Source organism: Fusarium subglutinans (assembly GCF_013396075.1).
Source record: "Fusarium subglutinans strain NRRL 66333 chromosome Unknown NRRL66333_c0000040, whole genome shotgun sequence".
Taxonomy (NCBI): Eukaryota; Fungi; Ascomycota; class Sordariomycetes; order Hypocreales; family Nectriaceae; genus Fusarium; species Fusarium subglutinans.
In genome coordinates, this window is record NW_023502103.1 from 95,699 (window position 1) to 121,350 (window position 25,652).

The 25,652-nt window shown below is 48.5% G+C and overlaps 10 protein-coding genes across 10 annotated transcripts; 5 read left to right on the plus strand and 5 right to left on the minus strand.

Moving 5' to 3' along the window:
• Positions 1-57: 57 nt before the first annotated feature.
• On the minus strand, positions 58-829 carry FSUBG_4408 (sterol uptake control 2; the record flags this gene model as incomplete). The annotated part of the gene is made up of 3 exons (XM_036682394.1): positions 58-458; positions 503-763; positions 817-829. The coding sequence occupies 3 exons, from the start codon at positions 827-829 to the stop codon at positions 58-60; spliced, it is 675 nt and encodes a 224-aa protein (XP_036540024.1).
• Positions 830-1,846: 1,017 nt separating this feature from the next.
• Positions 1,847-3,719, minus strand: FSUBG_4409 (t-complex 1 subunit epsilon; the record flags this gene model as incomplete). The annotated part of the gene is made up of 4 exons (XM_036682395.1): positions 1,847-2,308; positions 2,356-3,472; positions 3,535-3,583; positions 3,707-3,719. 4 exons carry the CDS (start codon positions 3,717-3,719, stop codon positions 1,847-1,849), a joined length of 1,641 nt encoding a protein of 546 aa, XP_036540025.1.
• Positions 3,720-4,291: 572 nt separating this feature from the next.
• FSUBG_4410 (elongation factor 1-alpha) lies at positions 4,292-6,769 on the plus strand (the record flags this gene model as incomplete). The annotated part of the gene is made up of 3 exons (XM_036682397.1): positions 4,292-5,276; positions 5,326-5,517; positions 5,562-6,769. 3 exons carry the CDS (start codon positions 4,292-4,294, stop codon positions 6,767-6,769), a joined length of 2,385 nt encoding a protein of 794 aa, XP_036540026.1.
• Positions 6,770-7,596: 827 nt separating this feature from the next.
• Positions 7,597-9,068, minus strand: FSUBG_4411 (uncharacterized protein; the record flags this gene model as incomplete). Its single annotated transcript, XM_036682398.1, has 5 exons — positions 7,597-7,710; positions 7,759-8,440; positions 8,494-8,581; positions 8,638-8,813; positions 8,863-9,068. The coding sequence occupies 5 exons, from the start codon at positions 9,066-9,068 to the stop codon at positions 7,597-7,599; spliced, it is 1,266 nt and encodes a 421-aa protein (XP_036540027.1).
• Positions 9,069-10,153: 1,085 nt separating this feature from the next.
• Positions 10,154-11,224, plus strand: FSUBG_4412 (uncharacterized protein; the record flags this gene model as incomplete). The annotated part of the gene is made up of 1 exon (XM_036682399.1): positions 10,154-11,224. The coding sequence occupies one exon, from the start codon at positions 10,154-10,156 to the stop codon at positions 11,222-11,224; it is 1,071 nt and encodes a 356-aa protein (XP_036540028.1).
• A 3,250-nt stretch (positions 11,225-14,474) lies between these two features.
• On the plus strand, positions 14,475-16,671 carry FSUBG_4413 (glucose-regulated 78 of hsp70 family; the record flags this gene model as incomplete). The annotated part of the gene is made up of 5 exons (XM_036682400.1): positions 14,475-14,609; positions 14,661-14,845; positions 14,897-15,137; positions 15,191-16,435; positions 16,486-16,671. 5 exons carry the CDS (start codon positions 14,475-14,477, stop codon positions 16,669-16,671), a joined length of 1,992 nt encoding a protein of 663 aa, XP_036540029.1.
• A 941-nt stretch (positions 16,672-17,612) lies between these two features.
• FSUBG_4414 (uncharacterized protein) lies at positions 17,613-18,944 on the plus strand (the record flags this gene model as incomplete). Its single annotated transcript, XM_036682401.1, has 1 exon — positions 17,613-18,944. The coding sequence occupies one exon, from the start codon at positions 17,613-17,615 to the stop codon at positions 18,942-18,944; it is 1,332 nt and encodes a 443-aa protein (XP_036540030.1).
• Positions 18,945-19,451: 507 nt separating this feature from the next.
• On the plus strand, positions 19,452-20,724 carry FSUBG_4415 (uncharacterized protein; the record flags this gene model as incomplete). The annotated part of the gene is made up of 4 exons (XM_036682402.1): positions 19,452-19,848; positions 19,898-20,067; positions 20,115-20,555; positions 20,602-20,724. The coding sequence occupies 4 exons, from the start codon at positions 19,452-19,454 to the stop codon at positions 20,722-20,724; spliced, it is 1,131 nt and encodes a 376-aa protein (XP_036540031.1).
• A 106-nt stretch (positions 20,725-20,830) lies between these two features.
• On the minus strand, positions 20,831-22,777 carry FSUBG_4416 (endonuclease exonuclease phosphatase family; the record flags this gene model as incomplete). Its single annotated transcript, XM_036682403.1, has 4 exons — positions 20,831-21,157; positions 21,205-22,022; positions 22,069-22,445; positions 22,491-22,777. The coding sequence occupies 4 exons, from the start codon at positions 22,775-22,777 to the stop codon at positions 20,831-20,833; spliced, it is 1,809 nt and encodes a 602-aa protein (XP_036540032.1).
• A 1,339-nt stretch (positions 22,778-24,116) lies between these two features.
• On the minus strand, positions 24,117-24,911 carry FSUBG_4417 (nicotinate (nicotinamide) nucleotide adenylyltransferase; the record flags this gene model as incomplete). Its single annotated transcript, XM_036682404.1, has 3 exons — positions 24,117-24,314; positions 24,366-24,775; positions 24,827-24,911. The coding sequence occupies 3 exons, from the start codon at positions 24,909-24,911 to the stop codon at positions 24,117-24,119; spliced, it is 693 nt and encodes a 230-aa protein (XP_036540033.1).
• Positions 24,912-25,652: the final 741 nt, after the last annotated feature.

Sequence of the window (25,652 nt, forward strand, 5' to 3'; positions counted from 1 at the left end):
TGGTTCGGTTGTTTTTAGAAACACGACTGTACTCGGTAGTGTTAATAGACTTTAAAGCTATATTACAGCTAGGGAAAGCGTCTCTCCTGCTGGTATAAGTGTTCTCCCATGGCTTAGGAAAAAAGGTTTCCAAACTTGGTCTTCGTCGTCAAACGAGTAATTAAGACTGTTGATGAACCTCAGGGGCCACTCGCCATATTCGTAGTACTCGACAGGAAGCTTCCCGAGAATCTGCTGAATCCAGACCTTGGATATAGCTTTTCTGCAGTAGTAGCCTTTCTTCCCTGATGCAGATCTATTGTCTCCTTCAACTGCTTTCCTGCTCATAACAAATTCAAGAACCAGCATGTGCAAGATGACGAGCTGTGAAGTATAATTCGTGGGATCGATGAATGAAGCAAAGTCCTTACTGCTTAGGTTTCCAAACCCATCATATAGGAAAGCGAGTTCATGGTAGCCTAGAAATTAGCAATAGTCTTGCCAATGAATAAGGGAGACGAACTTTCGGCAGGGTTTGTTGATGCTAAGGTGGCGATTCTTTGCATATGGGCTAAGTATTTCAACTCAGCAACGCTGTGGCACAACGGGCCAAGCTTCTGCACGCTTTGACAGAACCCCTCGGCGACGACTTTATCCAGGTAATGATTCGTCTCATGGCCATCTTGTATTAGGGCCTTGATTCTCTCGAGGTAGCTTACACGGCCGAATGTCTTGAAGATGGTATGATCCAGATCAACATGAGGTTGTGTACCGACGAGCCAACCTTGAAGGAATGAGCAAACGGGGCTCTGTAGAGTTTGCTGAGGATTAACTTACAGCCTCTGACCATCGTGAGAAAGTCTATGAGCCCATCGTTCATGTATGCAGATTGGAAAGTCAAGTTAAGCATCGCTCCAAACGCTGCTTCGGCATCTTGATTGGTGAGACCTGGTCTTGCGAGGTGCTTATTCAAGGCACTGATTGCTAGAACTCGATGTTTCAAGGCCGCTTTCTCATACCCATTAGGAGTAATTAAACTTAGATGAGATGCTCCAAGCCCAAGCATGGAGTGCAGTAAGAAATCATACTTTTGCGTATTAGTCACAACGCCGATAATCGAGGCAAGTATTGGGCTTACTGTATGTGAACGCTGCGAGGCCATTTGCCACACTGTGAATCCATCTATGGGCAGAGGAGGATAGGCCTCAAAGAGGAAATGTCGAAAGAAGTTCAGATCGTTGTAATCGAACATAACCGGGTCAGTTCGCAGTGGTCGTGAGATGACAGCCGTTGAGTTTTGACTACCATGCCTGGGCCTATTCAGGTATTCGCACTCCAGGCCTAAGCGTTCGCAGGCACTGCATTCTGGTGCGGTCAAGTCGCATTTTACTCTTCTCCGTTTGCAACTAGAACAGCCAGCTCGAGACTTGGTATGGCCTTTTCGAGGGATAGGACGCCTCTTGGTGGCGATAGTAGAAGTATTGCAGTCGGCTGAGAAACTTGGCTGGGCAGATGCCGCAGACTCAGAAGGCTGCATAGAGGATGTTGAATGGGGCTGATATCTGTCTTTATTCGTGGTTAAGATGCATTCATAAATTCTGTTAAGAGGTTTGACATGTTTGGATTACTCTGCACGTAAGCCAAGGGAACTGGAATTTCTCCGATCCCTGTCAGACATCATTCATTACAGGGCATCCAATCATAATGGCCAATATGCAGATCAACTTGAGCATAACAAAACCATCAAATACGCAGAATATACAGTACTTTTGATTATACATACATGGATATCATCTACCTGCATAACCAATCCTCGCAATGGTGAGATTGACAAGCATGTGTTCATTCATTGCTCATCTATCTTCATCTAAAAGTCGTTGTCATCCGCTCCCGACACAATAACATTGTTGACCTTGAGGACCATGCGACATAGTTGTGTGGCGAGCTGAAGCTGCTGCTTCTTGCCGATAAGAGGATCAATAACAAAGGCGTCCTTCATGTTGTTGTTTCCGCGTCCCATGCAGTCAACACCAAGCTTTCCTCGGCCCTCAGGACCAGCCTTGACCTGCTGACTCTTGATCTCTGCCAGAGTAGCGATGGGGTTGAGACCACTGTTCTCGGCTAGGGTCATGGGAACGGTATCGAGAGCCTCGGAAAAGGCACGCATAGCGTACTGCTCAAGACCGGGTGTCTTGACAGCCTCATCCTCAACAGCCAGAGAGCAAGCAATCTCAGCAGCGCCACCACCGTAGACAACACGGTTGTCGCGGACCAAGTTTCGTACCACGCAAAGGGCATCATGCAGCGATCGCTTAGCCTCATCGATGATCTGGGTATGTTAGCATTATTTTCGTTTTGACTATCAATAAAACTCACCATCTTGTTGCTGCCTCGGACAAATACTGTAACAGCTCGGGTGTTGGCACACTCCTCGATGACAAGCATCTTCTCCCGTGTTGTGCCGAAAGTCATCTCACGGACGATGCCAGCACTGCCTAGCTTCTCGGCTGTGAGATCCTCAAATCTGGGAACAATTCGGCCGTTGGTAGCAATAGCAATCAACTCAATCTCGGGACCGCCGACCCATCGGACGGCCGGTAGCTCGTTCTGGAGGAGGAGATGGTTCGCCTCATCATCGAAACCCCACTGGCAAATAGCCAGGTTAGCGCCTGTGTCCTTGATCTGCTGGATCATCTCAATAAACTTCTCCTTCTCATAGTTTTGCAACTTCTTGAACTCCTCGACGCTGGTAATATCCAGGTGGTGCTTGGTCTTGGGCTTCGGGGGCTCGAACGCGCATGTGAGAATGGCAATCTTGGCGTCTCGGACTTCTGAAGGCATCTGAGGGTGAGAAAAGTCCTTGTCGACAATGACACCCTTGACGAGAAGGGTGTCCTCGAGGGCTCCTCCGACCTTTCCATCAACCTTGATCAACTCAAAATCGACATCCTTTCGCTCAAGGTCGGCAACGGAGAGGACGGCATCAACGGCGATGTTGGCAAACTGGTCATGAGATTTGGACACAATCTTGCTGCCCAGACTTGTTCGGGCGACCTTGACAAGGTTGGAGGTCTCTTCTCGGGAGAACTCGATGGTGTCTGAAATCTTGTCGAGCTCGGCAACAGCGATATCGCAAGCTTGATCGTAACCGTCGGCAATTCGAATAGGGTGAATTCCCTTGTCGATAAGATCGGCAGCCTGTTCCAACAGAGCACCAGCGAGGACAACGACACCAGTGGTACCGTCACCAATCTCATCGTCTTGAGACTTGGAAAGCTCCACTAGCAGCTTAGCAACGTGGTTTGTAATCTCCATCTGCTGTAGAATCGTAGCGCCATCGTTCGTTACGGTGATATCTCCATCGGGGGAGATGAGAATCTTGTCGAGTCCACGAGGTCCGAGAGAAGACTTGACGATGTTGGCGACTGTTCGAGCGGCGAGAATATGGGACTTGACGGCTTCGTTGCCAAACTGGCGCTTCTTCTTCCCCTGACTAAAAGATATTATTAAAAGGGTTTCGAAATAACGGTGAGGCTGCAATGATGGTCAACTTACTCCCTGACGACAATGAAAGGTCGGCCTTGCTCATCCTTCATCACCGCCGCTGTTGTTGTTAGCTGAAAATCACCATCATGGCAAGTCGTCGCAATTACCATTCGACACATCCAAATCTGTCCCCTCGTTAGCTACCCCTCGCCCCTCATTAACAAAACTGTGCAGGACTCACTCAATGAATCCATTTTGACTGTGGCTTGTCCACCTGTGGGGAGCTGTATCCGCTAGATTAAAGGCGTTTACGGCGATGTCGAAAAAGTCCCACGAAATATGGTGGCAGCCCGGAGCTTCTATCGTTTTCTTGATCGAGTCTCCCACCTCAATTTTTTGAAGATTTGGGTGCCTTGCACACCGATGCGCGGCGCGGGGAAACAAGATAGTCCGAACAAGGGGCTCAAGGCGTTGACCCCGCCACAACCTTAGGTAGGCTTCCAGCAGTTGGTTTAGTGAGATCATAAGTCGTGGTAGCGTGAACCCCACTACCAGCTTGTGCCAATCGTTGATGCATCATTAAAACACAATCAGACCTTATCCTAAGTTAATCTGGGAACACAAACTCTCCGAAGCAGATCGAGAAGTCTGCTTGCGAGTGCTTCAAATTCCACTTTCTCCTTTTTCTTTTCTGGCTATAAAAGCCCCCGATATCATCTGTTCTCCGTCCTCAGACTCTTCCCTCTAACAATACCCTCGAGCAACTGAGCCAGACCACATCTTCCAACCGAACCCATCTTTTGCCTTACCAGCCCAGCTAGACAAGATGTCGCGCCATCGAATCGTCCACACTTTCAATGCAAACGACATAGTATCCGAATTCGACGGAGATGACTATGAAGATGAAGCAGAAGACGAGCTCAGTCCAGAAGATCGCCAGGCCATGGAGGAGGGAACAGCAGAGGTTCGTCGGGCTCTGGGCACTGAAGCCAATAAAGTGACAAAAGCACAAATCGAAGAAGCTTTGTGGCACTATTACTACGATATCGACAAATCAGTCACATATTTAATGAAGACATTCATTGCTCCGGCCCCCAAACCAGCAAAGAAAGCGCCAGAAGGTATGTCAGTCTTTTTTTCTGCTTCGCAACGCCTTTTTGGGACTGGAGCAGACCACGGACGTCTGCCAACCGGGCATACGTCTATCATGGATCTTCCGCCCGCTCTAGGAGTTCCGGCATGGCATTTTGACGACATGCCATGGATGAGCATACCTGAAGAGCGTCGGGCTGTCTTTATTGAGCCAGAGCGTCCTCGTGGTGGCTTATTGGGAGGTGGCGAGGGGCCTCCCAAGATGTCAAAGCTTCAAGCTCTTGCGGCCGCTAGGAAGAAGAAGACCGAAGAGAAAAAAGAGCTGGAACGAGCCGGAAAGGGTCTGGAAAGACTTTCCATCAATGAGCCACAGAAAGAGAACCAGCCAATCTTGGGCCAAGTTCGCAAGGTTCCTGAAACTACGCTTCAAGTCAAATCGCCACCCCAAGAGGAATCAACTGAGGTTGCAACTATCACCGACAACCAGAAAGATATCGATTCTACTCCCAAGGGATGGCTTATGGACGAAGACCTTCCAGTCATGATGCCTCGGGCTGCCCCATCCGCCTTTGCCAGGACGCTCTTTGGATCTGCTCCGTCCAAAGTCCCAAAGCCTGACGAGATTTTTGCTATGCCATATACATCGTCTCCCATTTATGTCGCCGAAGCTTTCGCCGAACCCAGTCCCGATGACGTGGTGCTTGCAGCCCAGGCGAAAGGTTCGAGTTTTGCAAGGACGAAATAATCGGCTAATCTAATTCCATTCAGCGGGGAAAAAGCCAGTGGCCAAGGCTCCTAAAAAGGCCCAAAAGGAGAAAGACAGGGACGTTTCTCTAGTCGAAAAGGACGTTGCGGAGTTGAATGTTGTTGAGGCTCCGCCCCCTAAAAGTAAGGGGCTTGATGTTTTGAAGGAATATGAAAATAGTTCCAACAAGAGAAGTATCAGTTTTGTTGTAGTCGGTAAGTTTACTTTTCTTCTCCTATGTTCTCTGCTGACCGAATAGGGCATGTTGATGCTGGCAAGAGTACACTGATGGGCCGCTTGTTACTGGAACTTAAGTTTGTTGAGAAGCACACTATTGATCGATACCGAAAGCAGGCTGAAAAGTCTGGCAAACAGTCTTTTGCCCTGGCATGGGTAATGGACCAAAGAAGTGAGGAGCGAGAACGAGGTGTCACTATCGACATTGCAACAAACCATTTTGAGACAGAGAAGACCAGCTTCACTATTCTTGATGCACCTGGCCACAGGGATTTTGTACCCAACATGATCGCAGGTGCCAGTCAAGCTGACTTTGCTATCTTGGTCATTGACGCCAATACAGGAGCCTACGAAAAGGGGCTTAAGGGGCAGACCCGAGAACATGTGTTTCTCCTACGAAGTCTGGGTGTTCAGAGGCTTGTCATTGCCGTCAACAAGCTGGACATGGTTGGCTGGTCACAGGAGCGTTTTGACGAAATTGCCCAGCAGGTCAATGCATTTCTTGCTGGTCTTGGCTTCCAACCCAAAAACATTGATTTCATCCCTATTTCTGGTCTTAATGGCGACAATCTTGTTCGTCGAACAGAAGACAAAGCTGCATCTTGGTACACCGGCCCTACCCTGATTGAGGCTCTTGAAAACTCAGAGCCATCAACAACACGCGCTCTGAGGAACCCGTTCCGAATGGCTATTTCTGAGGTCTTCAGATCGCAGCTTGGCACAACGACTATTGCTGGTCGAGTTGACTCTGGCTCTGTTCAGATTGGCGATGCTCTATTAGTGCAGCCAAGTGGAGAAGAAGCATATGTCAAGTCAATAATGGTGGATTCGGACATGCAAGACTGGGCTGTTGCTGGACAAAGTGTCAGTGTTGCTTTGACTAACATCGACCCCATTCACATTCGAGTTGGCGATATGCTATGCCACACCAAAGATCCTATCAGCTGTGGTGATACTTTCACCATGAAAGCCATGGCGTTTGAGCATCTCATGCCCATGCCTGTTGATCTCCATCGGGGACGGCTGCATTCAGCTGGACAGATCGTTTCGATCACAGCAACCTTGGACAAGGCCACTGGGGCAATTGTCAAGAAGAAACCCAGAGTTGTGCAGCCTGGTGGTGTCGCGAGAGTAGTTATCAAACTGGCGGCCAAGGTTCCTCTTGAGTCAGGGCAAAGAGTTGTGATTCGAAGTGGAGGTGAAACTGTCGCTGCTGGTTTATTAGAGTAGTAATATTCATATAAAGTTTGAGAAAAGATACTACTGATTGTACGTTTAATGTCTTGAAAGCGAAGTCGCAGTGAATCCTGCAATCAACTATTAGGGAGTCCAGGGAAATATTAGACCTCTATTCTAAGTGGTCAAAAGACTTAGATAACTTGAGGATGAACCTTTGCAAGATACTAATAGACTTATTGGGACTTTTCCCTTTTTAAATTAGTTGCCAAGTCAAATTCTAAAGCCTTTTACTCCCTAGGGCTCAATAATGCTCAGTAAGAGTAGTGTTCTCCTATTGCTCAGCTGCGATCATCCATACTGGGTTGAGTTCTTATTCATCAGCATGCTAACGAAGCCGGTACCATTCTTGACAGGCAATAAGTTGTCAAGTTATGACGTCCATATTTTCTGCACCATCTCCGGGACGTACAGTGTTCATCGCAATCAGTAGTTACATATCCTGCCATTAACAAAGTTTACTGACAGTTTCACACCCATATACGGGTTTAGATAACAGGTTACGTCATACATGGGGAACGTGCGGGATGATGAACAACGAATCAATAATCCACGTTGTAGAAAAGCTAGGTATGTAAGTTACCGAGTGCCAAGGGCATCTGCAGGAAATCTTGTTATATCAATCACATTCAAAGAAATTGACAGAAGGCAATTTTATGGAGACTAAAGTACACTATATGGCATGATACTTCGAAGGAGCTTGAGAAACCTTAGTAAATGCAGAACAATTAAGTTAAACTAGAATGCGTCATGCATAACTAATCATGTATCACTAATCGTACAGTCGGTTTACACCTTCCTCCGAGCACTGAGCAAAGGCTTTAGTCCAAGAGTCCCTTCTTTCCATCACCGTCAGCATCCTTCATTGGGTTGAGACGATCGATCAGAGAAGGCTTCTTGCCAGTCTGCATACCAACGCCAGAGTCGCCACGGGACTATGCATGTTAGTTTTTTTCCAAATCATGACTGTTGAGATGACTTACGTGTTGATTGTTCAAAGGATCGTTGTGAAGACCTCCGGTCTTGACCTGATCATACTCGCCGGTGTGAGGCTTGTTAAGACCGGCAGTGTTAGTGTTACTGCCAATGACCCGGTTACCCTCAAGTGTAGAGGGAGCAGCTGCAGCACCTTCGCGGTTTTGGTGATGAGAATGAGCAGCGCCAGCAGCGGCGGCTGCAGCACCAGCTCCGACACCGGTTCCAGTTGAGCTACCAAGACCACGGTGCTTGGTCTTGGACGACTTGCCCAAACCACGGGACTCCTCGTCACTAGAGCTCATTGAGCTGCTGCTAGAGGCAGATCCACGGCGTTCCTTGTGGCCAATACCGTGTCGGTGCTTGCGAGAAGCTGCAGCTGCCCCGGCGCCAGCTGCTGCACCAGCGGCCAGCCCTTCAGTGTTACGTCCCATACTCTGGCCCTCTCGGCCAGCAAAAGCCTGGTTTTCACCGTAGTTGTCTCCATGGCCGTGGAGGTGCATGGATTTATCACCTTCCAGTTGTTCGCCCTGGAGCTCTCGTCGGTATGGCTTGGGACACCCCTCAAACTCGGTGAGCTTCTGAGCTGCTCGCTCCTTCAGACCACCACGCTCCTGAGTAAACTCTTCCAGAGTTTTAGTTGGTAGAGTAGAAGTTCCATGATGAACGGGTGCTGCGTGATGGGTTTCGCTGCCGATCAAATTAGCTCAGTGTCCTCATCACGATCACCATATGTAACGCACTGAATGGGTATCGTGGTATGAACGACGTGCGGCTGGACAGTCTCTTTATTAATTACGGGCTGTACATGCTCGTGGACATGGTGATGAACTGTGATTGTCGTTGTTAGCTTTGCCGCAGGCTGACATGAAATTTGGGTGACTTACTTCGTTCGCCAGTGAGAACGGGAGCAGTCTCAGTGGAGTGAGTGGTACTGTGAGTCTCGGTGGTGTCTCTGTATTTAGCAGCTTCTCGGTCGAGTGTAGCCCGAGTGTCTTGCTCATTGCCGTGGTGGAAAGTCTTGTGCTCTACAGGGACAAGGTTGTGATGATGCTGCTCGGGACTGAGTTTGTTAGCAGTTACGAATATATGGGGGCGGGAAATTCACTTACAGAGTCTCCTTGTGAGTGATAGGCTGAACAGTCGTATGATGATGCTCTTGATGAACCTCCTTGTCAAGGGCAGTGGTCACTTGTTCATGCTGATGAGGCATAACGTGCTCCTGGGTGACGTGAGGCTTAACATCTTCGTCGACAGTAGTTCTATGCTTTCCGTCGTTGGAAAGGAAGCTAGAAACGGCCTGCTTTGCTTTCTCCATTGTGTATAATTTGGGTTGTGGGTTATAAGTGTATGGGATTCAGGGGTAATTGCTGGTTGATGATTGTTTCGCTGTGGCTTATAAGCTGCTGATGATGCTGATGAGAATGAGAATATTGCCAAAGAAGTCGAGATATGTTTAAGCTTATATACTTGAATACTCTTTGCGTCGTCTCGTTGCCCGAACTACCCGCCTCTTCATTATGGGCAGCATCATGGACGTCATCTCAAGGCCTTAGCCAACGGTGAGTTCCAACGTGAGCTCCGAGCTATCGAGATTGTGGAGGATCGCATCGAAGCTCCAATGATGATGACCTCAAGCCTTCCATGTCATCCCGCGATCTTCATTTGGCGCGTATCTTGATCCCCACGGCTACCTCCACGTCAACGGAAGCGATAGCTCCAGAGTCAGTGCGGCCTGACACCTGCAGCTCGACTACAGCTGAAAGAGGCCTTCATCGACGTCATGATCGAAGAACGATATGAGCAGACAAGGGAGAGGCTCAATGCATGTCTCACACTTCCGAGTCGATGGCGTGTTGAGCCGCAGCCGGTAGGAGCAGATGATCCGCAACCGGGGAGCATTGACGTGTCGAAATTGGTGATAACCTCGTCCAATTTCTCCGAAAGTCTACGGAATGGGTGAGATAACAGGAAATGATGAGCAGGTTCTGCCAAGCAGAGCTGAGACAAGATCGAGCCTACAGCGCGCTAGTGAAGCTTAGCATTGCCAATCTGCAAATGGACGGCGTCATCGTGCCTCAACTCACACACGCACGCAAACTTCCACCAGATCCTGTCCGTAGATCCCGGCCGACTTCGCGATTCGGCCAATGGCCAAATAAGGTGATGTGACGTAAAGATGCTGTAACCACGATGCTTCATATCTCGATGATGAAATGTGGTGTCTCTGAATCGAATCACATCACAACAGTCACATTTCATCACAGGTCGTAGAGACCACGCTTGTAAACTATGGGTAATATCACTAATACACTTCAGATTTCTCCAACCCTTGTTCCTGTTTCTGTCACTTATCTTTTGTCCCGTTGTTGTTGGGCACGTCTATTTTAACGCGCCGGTCTCATGGCGGGCCGCCTTAAAAATGCCATCAAGAAGAGGGCATCTCGTCTTTTCCATGGAGCTGGCACTTCCGATGGTTCAGAATCGCACTCAGCAAGCAACAGGGACAGCTTGACTGAGTCGAATAGGAACCCTCAGCCCCGGCATCGGAAATCTCTCAGTCTACTAAGCAGGAGTTTAAAGACTGAGAGGCATAACGGCCCTGATGCTTCACAGGTACAGCCTACGGTTGGAGACCCGAACACAGACGACTTTCTAGCTCATCCAGCAATTCAACCGTTGAAAGCAGATCCAACGCCTAGAACTCCTAGACTAGAGCGGCCTCGCCCCAGTGTAGAGCCCGAAGATGCCACTGGCTGTGGTGGGGATGAAACTGCTGAAGATGCATCCTATCGTGAATCCCAGCGGTATTCGACAGAGCCAAAACACTCCCAGGGCACTACATACCAGACAGCGAGGCCAAGCCAAGCAGAGAATACAGATGAACTTGAAGCGAGGTTGTCTCGGCTGACCGTTTCTCCGAATGAGCCAACACTTCCTGAGATAGATATCGACCCTTTAACTCCATTCGACCTTGACGAAGACACCAATCCTGCTCAAACAAAGCTCTCACAATTGGCAATTGGTGAAGAAGGGCCCAAACATGCAGCGACTCACATCAAGCCCTTATCCCAAGAATCAGACGTCAACCTCGAGTCAAACTCAAGTCAAGAAGCCAATATTCGCCAGAACCTGGAGGCTATTCACCCTAGGAACGCCGAGTTTGATCGTATCAACGAGGAAGTCCGCGCCGGTACCAATAACGAGACCAACTTTCACCTCCAGAACAGCATCGACTTTGACAGAACGGTTCACAATCAAGACCCGGTTGTTCATGAGCATATTAGGCCTCATGTTCATACAATTTACGAACCCAAGCGTACGCGGTCCATCCACTACCATGAGCATCGAACCTTGATCCAGCCGATTAAAGATCCCAATCCAACGATTCTTCCAGAACAACATTGGCTTCAGGATGACAAGACTGGGGAAATTTATAGAATTCCTGATGAGTTGGGAAAGAAGTTGATGTAGACTGTATTTGACATCGGAAATTTTTCCATGCACAAGCGAGGAGTAACAAAGGCCATATTTAACTGTAGCTCCAACTTTTCAAACACAAATACCGAGAAAAGAGCCCCCCCAATATCTGTTTGCCCCTTCTTACACCTATAGTTATGACCTTTTGGCACTGTTGGAAGTGTGCCTGGGTTGCTGACAGCCATTGATCGAGACGCTCAGATTTTTAACAACCTGGGCAAGATCAACGACTTTTCTCTTCTATATCCTACAATTTAATGAGCCAGCAAAATTGAGTACTACCATAGGGGAACCACTACACAATTTCACGAAGATCTACATGTTGAACCTTGTCGGTTTCCAGCTCTTTTTCTTATTTCGTAATACACTCAACACATTCATGTTACATGGTGTAGAGAAATGGCAATTCTAAATGCTTGTCAAACTGCCACCTTTTGAATCACAGTTCACACGGGCCACCTTTATATGGCTAGCCCTTTTCTTTTTTTTTTCTTCCTTGTTTCTTCAAGCGCCTCCCTCGGTTCAGTCTGCCCATTTGTGTAAGGGGATTCTGTACATGGCGACGCCCTCTCCTTTGCTCAGGCTCTTTCGACACTTCGCGGTAGACTGCTAACCTTTGTATCTGCATTCTTGGCAACTCTTTAGGTCTATAGGTCACTAACAATCGGGGAGCCTAGTTGAACCCTTCTCGAACCGAGTAAGAATTCTTGGGTCGGGCTTCTTATGCCTCAGCACACAGCCTCTCTACACAAGGGTTATATTCACCTATTGAACTCTTTAAGTTTATTTAGTCTTACCTATTTTACCTAAGCTTATAGCAGACTATAGATAAACAACCTATTGTTATTCAATGTATATCCCGGAATAGCTATCACAACAAGCATCAGAAAACCTTCTGTTAACGGTTACCTATGTTATAGGGTAACTAGTGGGGATATGAATTTGGTGATCTCAGCAGACTAATAAAGGAATGTATCACTCAAGCGATTGCAGGGGAACTACGTGGCCCAGATCTAACCTGACTCTCGGAGCTCATGCTCGACCAGATCCTGAATGGACTCCTTATAGAAGGTGAAACGTGCTTCAAACTGTGAATTTGACATGGTGCAGTTTATCAAGCTACCTACGCGGGAGAGGGGTGTTTTTGGACATCGGTTAGTAGACAGAAAAGACTGTCGTGGTTATTTTCGGTCAATAATATCATGTTAGCCTCATATAGCAGGATGTCCAGGGTAATAAAATAACTTGGACAGTCTTTCCTCCATTTCGTAGATATCCAACCCCCCCCCCTAAGGTAACTTCTCTATCCCCATCCGCTCTAAAGAAGTGTCATGAGAAGCTCAAACTCCAGGATGAGAACAAATCCGGAGGCCAGGCTCAGTCGAAAGAGCGCTGGAATGGAAGGCAAGGAATTACTATGGGAAGCACTAGCCCAGGGACTCCAGTCCTGCTTACTTGAAATATCTATCCTAAATTCCGAGCTCCAACAAATTGTAAATACCTAGTGTTAGCCGCTATTGTTCAACTAACCGGGCTCACCAGCTCATTGTTTATCATTCTGTGGATGGAACTGGCTATCTGTGAGAGGCAAAGAGCTTATTTAAGTCGCTGTAAATTGTCTTTTCTAGTAACCATAGGCTCTAATTCCAGCCAGTGTGTCTGTTAACATGTGCATCACTTCGCAAGCGTCATTCCATCTACTGGGACTTTAAAGGGAGCTTGTGGAGACAGAAATACCTAGAAATATCACCCTAGAAGGGATGGCCAAGCAAATATCTTATGTAACGTCTTGGAAAATATGTATCTCATTTTGTAGAAGCTTCAACTGAATGAGAACGGTGCTTTCTTTACTCTATTTGGTATCTATGTTGTACATAATACCTATGTAGGTATAACCCCTCGATTTTGTAGTACTGTCATCAGAGACGTGGGCTAAGCTGACTACCGTTGTGTCTTCCTCTTGGCTCCTTATTGCTAAGTTCTTTTCTTCTTCTTCTTCTTCAGGTGGCCATTTGGGAAGACCGGGAAGGGATGCAAAGAATCATATTAGCACCTTTCTATGTGTAATTCTGACCACAAAAACTTCAGACTCATAGTCCAATAGAATCCAATGGGCCTCGCATTGGAAATTCGAAGGAAGGATAAATGTTAATCGAAGTATACGTCTCACCTTTGCCTATCTTATCATAAGAGCATAAAACAGCCTAAAGTTGGAAAAGGGAGAAAGCATCGTGTAATCCAAAGGGATTATGAAAGTCCATCCATGATGGTTGATGACTGTCTAGGGTGGCGGGGTAACTTTGGCTCACCCAATCATGGCTCAAGGAATCATTCACTTGGGGAAAAGTTACAACGTGGTCTATCACGTACAACCACTTGGGCAATACCATTGATGCGGATAACCATAATGCACTTAGGGATACTTCTTGATAGCTCGTCGATGGTGCCTGCGTTAGCGATTGGCGATATTAAGGGATATGAGGATCCTCCGTCATTGTCACACTCATCCAAAAGGACACCTTCGGAGCAAGGCTCCGAACCAGGACCAGGTTCTGCTGAGAATATTCTCGAAGCAAAGTTAAGAAGCCAACTGTACTTTTGAGCAAAGAAGCATCTCAGCCTACAAGGTTCACCTCGATCTTTGTCACATTCGGTAGAATCAAACCAGGCAGAGGACTCGCATGACTCACGATGCGTAGAAACCTATAGAAAACCCACGCAATCCTTTGTTCCAACACCTTCTTTACAAATAACTTCAATGCTAGAATAGTGATACACAAGTGGCGTCTTGCGCGGAGGCCAGCAATGACACACTGTCCCTGTAGATTGAGGCGCTCGGTGTTTAAGGTGCCAGGGTCAACAGCCTTGCCCTAAAACCCTCCAATAAACTTGTTCAAGAGAACTCTGAAATGGCGGCTTGCACAGTGTATACCTTGAGACCCCTGTCACGTGTGGGGAAAATTGGTTCCATGGTGAAGTATCCTGTAAATCTGGCCTTTTCGTTGATAGTGGACAGTTGTTTTTTTGGTAGACAAGCACCTTACTTAATAAAGTTGTCGGGCTTTCCTTTTCTTCCTTCAACCATTCAAAGATACCCCCTCTCTCCTCCATACCAAACAATTTGTGTGCAAGGCTCGAGACTCAGAAGCCTCTGCTTTACAATTGATTGATCACTTTTCTTTTCATTTTCCATTTCAGAGTCTTGTTGCGCTTTCAAAAGCAGAGCAACTACAGAGAGCTCATCATGGCTCGTTCAAGGAGCTCGATGGCCCTTGGCCTGGGACTCCTTTGTTGGATCGCCCTCCTCTTCTCTCCTCTGGCCTTCGTCCAGACTGTTCAGGCCGACGAGGTCGATAACTACGGCACCGTCATCGGTATTGTACGTTTACCGCTTCTTGTGCGCTCATCATGACCCCGCTAACTGGCTCAGGATCTTGGAACCACATACAGCTGTGTCGGTGTGATGCAGAAGGGCAAGGTCGAGATTCTCGTCAACGATCAGGGTAACCGAATCACTCCCTCTTACGTCGCCTTCACCGAGGACGAGCGTTTAGTTGGAGACGCCGCCAAGAACCAGGCCGCCGCTAACCCCACGAACACCATCTACGATATCAAGTATGCATACCTATATTCTTCTGATTGCACGGCACAATGCTAACTGCTTAGGCGCCTTATTGGCCGCAAGTACTCCGAGAAGACCCTCCAGGGTGATATCAAGCACTTCCCCTTCAAGGTCGTCAACCGTGATGACCGTCCCGTCGTCCAGGTCGAGGTTGATGGCGCCAAGAAGCAGTTCACTCCTGAGGAGATCTCTGCTATGGTTCTTGGCAAGATGAAGGAGGTCGCTGAGGGCTACCTCGGTAAGAAGGTCACCCACGCCGTCGTTACCGTCCCTGCCTACTTCAACGTAAGTTTGACTTTCTCCTCTTTCGAGCTGACCAGCCAGCTAACCCTTCACAGGACAACCAGCGACAGGCCACCAAGGATGCCGGTATCATTGCCGGTCTCAACGTTCTCCGAATCGTCAACGAGCCCACCGCCGCCGCTATCGCCTACGGTCTTGACAAGACCGACGGTGAGCGACAGATCATCGTCTACGATCTCGGTGGTGGTACCTTCGATGTCTCCCTTCTCTCCATTGATGACGGTATCTTCGAGGTCCTGGCTACCGCTGGTGACACCCATCTCGGTGGTGAGGATTTCGATCAGCGAGTTATCAACTACTTCGCCAAGCAGTACAACCAGAAGAACAACGTCGACATTACCAAGGACCTCAAGGCCATGGGTAAGCTCAAGCGTGAGGCCGAGAAGGCCAAGCGTACTCTGTCTTCTCAGAAGAGCACCCGCATTGAGATCGAAGCTTTCCACAACGGCAAGGACTTCTCCGAGACCCTTACCCAGGCCAAGTTCGAGGAGCTCAACATTGACCTCTTCAAGAAGACCATGAAGCCTGTTGAGCAGGTTCTCAAGGATGCCAAGCTCAAGAAGTCCGACGTTGACGACATCGTTCTCGTCGGTGGCTCCACGCGTATCCCCAAGGTTCAGCAGCTCATTGAGGACTTCTTCAACAAGAAGGCTTCCAAGGGCATCAACCCCGATGAGGCTGTTGCATTCGGTGCCGCCGTCCAGGCCGGAGTCCTTTCCGGTGAGGAGGGTACTTCCGGTGTCGTCCTCATGGATGTCAACCCCTTGACCCTTGGTATCGAGACCACTGGTGGTGTCATGACTAAGCTGATTCCCCGTAACACCGCTATCCCTACCCGCAAGAGCCAGATCTTCTCTACCGCTGCTGATAACCAGCCCGTGGTCCTGATCCAGGTCTTTGAGGGTGAGCGATCTCTTACCAAGGATAACAACATCCTCGGCAAGTTCGAGCTTACCGGTATTCCTCCCGCTCCTCGCGGCGTCCCTCAGATCGAGGTCTCCTTCGAGCTCGACGCCAACGGTATCCTCAAGGTCTCTGCCCACGACAAGGGCACCGGCAAGCAGGAGTCCATCACCATCACCAATGACAAGGGCCGTCTTACCCCTGAGGAGATCGAGCGCATGGTCGCTGAGGCTGAGAAGTACGCCGAGGAGGACAAGGCTACCCGTGAGCGCATTGAGGCCCGAAACGGCCTTGAGAACTACGCTTTCTCCCTCAAGAACCAGGTCAACGACGAGGAGGGTCTCGGTGGCAAGATTGAGGAGGAGGACAAGGAGACTGTAAGTTCTTTTACTAGGCACACTAGAAATGCATATACTAACTTTTACAGATCCTCGAGGCCGTCAAGGAGACCAACGAGTGGCTCGATGAGCACGGTGCTGACGCTACCGCTGAGGACTTCGAGGAGCAGAAGGAGAAGCTTTCCAACGTCGCTTACCCTATCACCTCCAAGATGTACCAGGGCGCTGGTGGCGCTGGTGGCGAGCAGGATGACAACATCCATGATGAGCTTTAAATGCATAGACTGACATTTGGGAAAAGAACATAAATGAACTCCTTGTTTCGGTGTTTGGTTGGAGCTGGGATGCGCAGGATGTAAAGTAGATAGCGCAATATCATGATTTTCAGCCAACTTTGTGTCCTATCTGCCGTTGAGTAATAATCGTGCGCGCCTAGTCCATCCATGTCGAACGAAATCCAGAAGTGAATGACAAGTTTGGTGTCTATCAATACAAAACTTGGTGGGTCAAAGGGCGACACGATGTAAAGCTACATGGCCTCTGAAGGGTCTCATCACTTTCGATCTAGCCTGCAAGTAGTATGAGGTTTGACTTGACCTTTACCATGACTCTTCCCTTGGTCGTTTACAGTCTCCTCGCATATCCCTAATATGTCAATACCCAGAGCGCTTTGTCAAAGAATTAAGCCAAGCAGCTAAGGTTAATATCAATATGCCAATGGCAAAATACCTAAGGCAGGTACGGAGTAGTGAATCACATATTGGCCAAACCTTTTCGTGAAGAACCTTAATTATCCCTGCAGTGATCATGGTGTATTAAGCGTGAGAGGACCCAACATCGCCAGAGCATATTGTGTTTAATGGAGGATTCGCGCATCAAGTCTTACACTTTCATTTATCTAATTCACCAATTATATCTTTTCGGATATCAGTTTCTGTTACGTGCTGTGCTTGTGAAGAGTCCAAGTTGTCACTGGTATGACGAACAGTGCAGTGCCAGGCACCTTAACAATAACAAAACGACGACGCATGGCTGTATTGACAGTGTTTCTCTATTTTTGCCTTTTCTCGATAACGCATTCCTGATGCATTTGTTTTTCTGCAGCACGCTGTAAACTTCCTTTGTATTGAACCATTCATTCGAACACCATCTATACACGGCTTCGAAGGGATCCCCTAAGAATAATTTCCATAACTTACCATACACGCTCCTGACGATGGCGATCCCAGGTAACGACTTCATGAAGTCGCTAGAAGATCTTTTCTCTGAAGCTGGCGCGAAGGGCCGTGACGCGAAAACCGAGTTTGTACACCTGCGTAGCAGCCTCATCACCTTCATCGAATCGATCGCTATGGCTAGCGGCCACGGTTTGACTACCGCCAAAACCCGAGCGAAATATAATCTAAAGTTCACTGATGGAACTGAACCCAAGACGCACGTTGCCTTCTTCCCGTCGAGCCACGATATTACTGAGAAGCGCCCTCAGCTGGATGCTGCAGCCACTGCCGAGGAGTTTATCGAGATCATCGGCACCGTCTTCAGTGAACAGAAGAGCCGAAGTCGCAAAAAGAAGAGATCCAATAGAAAGAGATCCAATGCCACTCCACCGGAAAGCCCTACGAACAACGCCCAGAAACGCCTTGAGGCAGAGGCTGCGAACAAGACCCCGTCAGCAACTGATGACAGCCCAAGAAAACGGATCAAGCTAAACACGAGCAAGAACAAAAGCGATGTCTCCGGGCCTGCAGTTTTCAGTACTGTACATCAGTCAAGAGACAATATTCCCACTGAGCTCCCCAGTCCTGAGGATACGGTCAACGATGACAGCGCCAGTGTGCTTGGTCCTATGCATGTTGATTCTAGCGCTACCTCGTCTCAAGATAAAAGAGAAGAGATGAACGGGGAACAGAGTACAGTTGAGGGGCAAAAGCGCCATGACTTTGTTGCCGAGCGGCCTTCACAAGATCGAGAAGATACGTACATGAATGATGCAGACACGGAGACTTTGCCTGCATATTGTAGGTCGGATATTCTCGAAGTTGTCGCAGCCGCTGAGGGCATCGAGGAACACCAGTGGAAAGACTTCAAACCAAAGCTTCTCGAGATGCTGGGTCAAATGCACCAAGTGCCAACACCAGAACAACATGAAAAGGCACTGAAGCGTCTAAGCATAGCAATTGCCCAAACGGAGCAAGAGAGGTCTCTTATTCCCATCGAAGCTTGGAAGAAGTACGAGGAAAAGCTTACGGATGAAACGAAGAAGGGGTTGTTTGATTGCCTGTGGTCTAGAAGGCTCTTCAAGGTCGGCAAGATCATCTACCTACCAGAGGAAGAGGTTGCCATGGAGAGCCAGTGCTGGGAGCGCCTCAAGGCTGCAGCCCGTATGTGTGCGATCCTGATCGAAATGACTGCCAAACCAGAGGAACAGGGTAACCAGGAGGATACCGACATGTGGCTTATTGAGAAACTTGGAGATATCAGCTTTCTGGAGAAACTGTTTGCGTGCAAGGACCGACTTGGGGCGATCAGGGGACCAGGAAGAGATTGAGCGATATGGATGCACTGTTGACATGAAGCAGGGCCAGGATATAAGAAGCCAAAATTGACGTAGAGATGGCTCGTCATTTGGTTTACGAAACTTAATGAGATATGCCCTGTATGATATAGCAGCAGAGGCCATTCATTGGGCCGAAAATGAAGATGATATAGTGTCTAAATTGAAAAATTGCTTGTTTTCAAGTTTCAAATGACTTTTGTTGGCAGGGATATAGATAATTACCTGCCTATCTGTGCTTCAACAGTGGTTCCAAGGTCGTTGACGTGAGGGAACAAGAACGAGTAGTCGACGGGCACATCATGGACGGACGCATCCTACTATTGACACGTGACTCCTGCATAGACTCACGTGAACCCGCGTCTCGAACCGCGTCGGCAGGCGCGACAATGGGAATGACGACATTACCTTCCTTTCCTTGTCTAAGAACATCTATTGACACCACTAGTGGCACTTTCTGTCATTCAACTCTTTCATTGTGGAAATCACAGCATTTGCAATATGCCACCTCGAAAACGTTCCGCAGAGGAAATAACCAGCAGTCGGCGAAGCTCGCGGAGAGTCTCCACCACTCAAAGTCAATACTTCGAAGGCAGTGAGGGTACGGAAGAGAGTGATGCGCCACCACCAAAGAAGCGTGGAAGACCACCAAAGAAGCAGCCTAAAAAAGAAGAATCCGAGGAACCGTACGAAGATGAGCTAGTGCAGGAGCCAGAAGAAGAAGAAGAGGACGATGATGACGAAGATGACGAGGATGCGCCTCCAAAAGTTACTATTATTCCATTGGAGAAGTTGAGAGACACAGATGGTATAGAATATGAAGACTTCAAATTACACAAGAATACCATGTTGTTCTTGCGAGACCTTAAAGCCCACAACCAGAGACCTTGGCTGAAGTGTAAGAAGCCATCCTTCACTTACTGCCAAATCATTACTGACATGCATAGCGCATGATGGAGAGTATCGTCGCGCTTTGAAGGATTGGAACTCCTTTGTTGAGTGCGCATCCGAAACCGTTATATCAGCCGATGAAACGATTCCCGAGCTTCCCATCAAAGACGTCATTTTTCGAATCCATAGAGACATTCGCTTCAGTAAAGATCCTACACCATACAAGGTACGAGCCCAATTGACCCAAAATACGTATGGAAGCTAAAATTATAGCCTCACTTCTCCGCTGCGTGGTCTCGAACAGGTCGCAAAGGCCCGTACGCCTGTTACTACATCCACTGCGAGCCCAAAAGATCTTTCATCGGTGGTGGGTTATGGTGTCCCAGCGGCGACCAAATGCAGAAACTCCGCGCCAGTATTGACGAACGACCCGATCGATGGCGCCGCGCACTCAACGACGAGGCCTTTAAGCGCACATTCTTGCCAAAAGCTGCCAACAAATCCGATCCTAACGCAGCGCTACTTGCTTTTGCGGAGAAGAACAAAGAGAATGCCCTTAAAACTAAGCCAAAAGGCTTTACGGCAGAACATCGTGATATTGCGCTGCTGAAGTTGAGGAACTTTACTGTTGGAACACAGATAGACGACAATATCTTCTACCAGGATGATGCGCAAGAGAAGATCAGCGAGATTATACGCCCTATGGTTGGATACGTAAGACATGTGTCAATCTCATTGATTAACAAGCTGACAAGCTCAGGTTTCATTTTTGAATAGCATCGTTATGCCGGACCCTGGCCAAGATGACGACAGTGATGAAGATGAGGATGAAGGAGAAGGAGAAGGAGAGTCTAACGACGGCGAAGACAGTGGTGATGACTAGTCAAAGCCCATGGCTATTATACACTCATTGGGCAAAATCTATGTTTATGGATGATGCAAGCGGATTTAACTGCCTATTTATATAATCATATGCTTTATCATTTCATCTAGCACAGATCGAACATAGCGACGCTAGGGTCGTGATCGCTGACCTCGCCAGCCGTGTTCTGCCAAGTGTTGATATGCAGATGCTCATACTTGATGCTCCTGCGCAACTCCTTGCTGATATACATATGATCCAGAGCCTGGCAATTGCTGTCGAACAGATATGTGTATCGCTCTGTCTCAGGGATCTTGGCAGCCTCATCAACATCAACAAGACTAGATGTCTTGGCGAAAGTCTGAAGTGGTGCAACGGTGGCAAATTCGTTAAAGTCACCAGCGGCAATAACGTGTGCCTTTTTGTCCTTCTTGAGGATCTCTGCAATAAAGTTCTACACGTTGTCAGTTGGGTCTCATGTATAATGGGATTCATCCTTACAGCAGTGATCTCGGATTGCTTGGTGCGTTTCTCGACACCCTTGTTCACGGGAGTGCGAGCATCGCCATGTAGGGAAGTTGAGCCACCCTTGCTACCAAAGTGGACGTTGACAGTAAAGAAAGACTTCTTTGTACCCTTGACAGGCTTCCACTCGGCTACGAGAGGCTTGCGGCTATCATCCCACGCGGGGTTGGCAGGGTCAATGCGTCCAGGGTTGAACTTGAGCGAGGGACCATCAACAACGGCGTTGACGTCGTTAGGGCCACCTTGATTGGGCTTGACGAGCTCAACTCTATCAGGACGGTAGAGATAAGCTTGGCGAATATTACCACCAGGCTGGCCACCGTCCTCGTTATTATCAGGCTCGACCTCGGCCCATTCGTAAACAACACCACTAGAATCCTCGATACCATCGGCCAGAGCAGCGAGAGTCTGGTTAGCGGAAACGACACCATCATTGGTAGCACCGCTGTTGTCCTGAACTTCTTGGAGGAAAAGCAGGTCAGGAGTTCGCAGCTTCTCAACGATCTGCTTGATGACGAGAGGCAAGTGAGCAGAAGCAGGGTTGAGGTTCTCAGTGTTGTAGTCTGCAACTGTGATGCCCTTGCAAGATCCCTTGCTGGTGAAGCTGACGGCAGGGTGTTCAGCGTTGGAAGGCTTGCTGACCTTGGTGGCAGTCAGGGGAAGAATGCGATAGAAGCCAAAGGCGTAGGAGACCACGCCAGTGATGTCACCAACATAGTCGCCGAGTTTAGTGTCACTCGGGTTCTTGGTGCCATCGAGAGGTGAGCCGATGATGATGGCCTCAGGGTTAGCATCTATACTGTTAGTCAAGAAAGCACTTCAGATTGAGGCTTTACATACCGTTGCCGACCATAGTAAGACCACCGTGCTTGTTCAGACCAGAAACCTTCCAGTTGCCCCTGACCCAGAAATCTCCAAAGCTGTTGGGCCGGCTGAGAGCATACGCCTTAGGGACAGTGACAAGCTCACCAACAAGACTCTCCCAAAAGTCAAGACCGTATGTGTTAGGCTGCAGCTTGGGGTTAGACACCGAGATAAGTGACTCGTTGTTAGGAACAGCAAAAACATTGCCGTCGTCAAGCTTGGAGAATTGTTTTCCTGGAGGGTTACCGGTATCCTTGCCAATAACCTTGGGCTTGAATTTGTTGTCAGAGGACTTGACAACAATGTTCTTGGGAGAAGAGATCTCAGTGAGATAGATATAGTCTTTGTTGGACCTGACTAGGTTAGCAATGCTCCATCCTTGAGTTGCCGAAACTCACCTGTACTCCTCAACGAGGCCATCGAGTGTGACGACATCTCCCACGGAGACGCTGCTCACAGCCGACTTGCCAAAGATATACAGTCCCTCGGAAGTAGCTGAGTTACGATCAGGCTTGGTTGATCGCAAATAAAAGCCAGAGCTGCCAACAGCCGTGACGAGGCCCTCTACACCAGTCACATTCTTGCCAGCGTAGGAAGAGAGATAGCTGTTGCCATTGATCTCAGCAATGGTCAACGCCGCAGCAAGAGGGCTGATGAGGGAAGAGACGAGGTATTGAAGTTTCATGATGAAGATGAGTAGAGACACACTTGAACTGCCCTGCTCTCGAAAAATGATCGACAGGGCCGCTCTCAGCTATTTGTATTCATGATAGCCTCCAGAGTCCAAGACTTGGGTCACCTACCTATCCTGGTTCTACTCCAATTTGGCCCCGGCGCAAAAGACCCAAAAGGTCACCGAAATCGATTCCGCGCTGAGTTCTCTCCCCTTGGCAAAAGGTCTATCCCTATAATTTGCCATGGCCATAACTGTCCAGTATCGCCGCCAAGCCTCCAAATGCCCTATCGATCTGGCACGTTTATCTATGCGCCAAATCGGAGGTGGCCAGTCAGCGTCGGTTGCGCGACCGCGGGGGGGTTCACGCTTTGCCCTTTTTTGCAGGTCCCTTTTGTAGCTTTGGAGGCCTTGTTGCTCTTTCGTCTTGGCCCCTGTAAATCATCAACAGATTGGAAGCATTCATTGGTTGACTTTGTCCTCGTGCAATCTTGCCGGAGAAAGAAGGAGCCGGAGATATTGTCTCAGAGAGCTATCTTCCGTCCGTTAAAGGACGGAAGACTTGGCGGTTCATAGAATTGCGGCAGTTGATTTATTATTCGTCCAATTGAAATCACTCAGGTTTCAGGCCACAGCCATTGAAAAACAATAAATTGAATCACTGGTCCTAATCAAATGAACGGGTATCTATCCAGCTAAAACTCCATATGCCGACTATTCGACTGGTTCTCTATAAAATCATGGCTTGCCAACAAGCTTAAACTTAAGGCTCTTTTTAACCCAAGGCAACAACGACTATCGAAGCGGGCCGAGGTAACTCCAATTAAAGACCTACAATTCGTCCTCAATCTCAAGGACACGTGCATATCAATAGTCGGAGACCTCCGACGAACCCGGCGAGTTGCTAGGCATGGATAGTAACAGATTGGATCCAAGATAGCGGGATGCCCCGTCTTTGTATGCCTCAATTGATGGAAATATCTCCGCTCAAAAGTGCGCTCTATCCAACCGCTGATACAAAGCAGGTTGCGTCAAGAGCGACGTCCTGTCATTAAGGAAAGTGAAAAGTCCACCTCCTCATCACCACGCCTTCTCAATCCCACACTCGAGGCATTTAGGGCAACTCAACTATTGTGGCCCATTGCGATGACTAACATTGATCCTTTGACCCTGAAAATCGCAACGACTCGAACATCAGATCAGAAGCTGTTCTCGCTCACAGCCTGGGCTCTGGTCTTTATGTGGTGAGCTCTCAATGATTCGATTACCGTGCTCAAAACTCGGCAGCGGTATCGGGATCGATGTCTGGGTGGGATACTGGTTATATCGTTTACCGTAAGGACTGAGACAATCAACCAGTGCTGGTGCCGGCATTGGGCCCATTCGTGACGGCGTTCTCCTTGCCCTTCGAGTCAGGCATATCGAGATCGCGATAAAGATTATTCTCGAAAATGTAGCTCACTACAAGATCAGGGATCAAGTAGTCAATCGACATGTTGCGTTTGAGCAATAGACGAATCTTGGTGCTACTGATGTCATTGGTGACGACCTGTACTATCGTTAGTATCACAATACTGACACAATGATTTGAACACCCTACCTGACGAATTATGTGGATGTTCTTCTCCCATTGCTTCAGATTCGCCAGGGTTGAATCAATTTCAGTTCCTGTACGCTCCAAAGCAAATACGCCATAGTTGCCCAGGATGTGGTCAAGGTCACGCTCGTCCCACACACCAGGAGTCGACATGGTCTGGATGAGATCGAGGCCAGCAAGAAGCACGATGCGGCAACGCTTTCGAGTTCCGTCGGTGCATTCAACACCGCCCATGACCTCGTTGATCTCATAGTCAAAGTGATCAAGCACTTTGGCGGTTGGGATGTAAGTTGGGCTCTCAGCTTCCCAAGGGTCGACCATTAGCCACTTAGAGCTGTTTTCCGTCGCAAGCCTACACATCTCAATCCGATGATGAGCAGGAGCTAGGCCCTTCTTTTTGTAGGCATCGCTGACTGATATCCGGTTAGTTCAGGCATGTTTCATAAGGTAGGATTTTCGCATACCAGGACTCAAAAAACCTGCAACAACTTCGAAATCTGATAACGTCAGCGAGGCTTTAGAAGCAATGAGCGCGCAACCTACTCTCATTGTGAGCATGGTCCCGAGCCATGGGGAACATCCGAAGGCTGCTCAAAAGTTAGCGAATGCTTGTCCAAATACTGGTACATTTCATCATTGCCCAATTATCGAGAGCATCGACCTTGATCGGATGCCCTGCCAAAAGAGCCATAATCATGAGGGTAAGCTTACTGGAGATACGTGATTGGGCTGAAAGAGCCGCAAGCAACGAGACATAGCGGAGTTTTGTCCGGAGGGCATGACCGTTGGAAGCGGTGCGAGGGAAAGACGTAATCCTCCCTCGTGTGCTCCTTAACGTATTGGTAGTCGCAAGCCATTTCGACTATTGTTGTGTAGTGAATATCGGTTTCTGAGATGAGAGTGGCGAGTTGAGCGGAACGAGGGGTTTCGCGATCCGATGAACAACAGCGGCCGGCGCCGGTAGTTGACGGCGAACGGAAGCGAGGGACACGGCAGTATCGGCGCAGAGACCGAATTACGACCGACTCGTTGAAAGTGGGCAGATCCGACCAGTCGCTGTGATTGAAGTCGTCGGGGCGATCAGAAGATGGTCGAAACAGAGATGTGGCAACTTTGCGATTGTTGTTGACTTAATACTGCGCAAGTCTGGCGAAATGGATAGGCAGGCGGCGATGGCGGGGGTTCCGAAATCAGCAAGTATTGCACGTATTATGATGATACAGTAAGAGTTTCGCAGGTATTATCGCTTATTGGGCTGATGCTGTTGGCGTGTAGAGAGGGTCCGAGTAA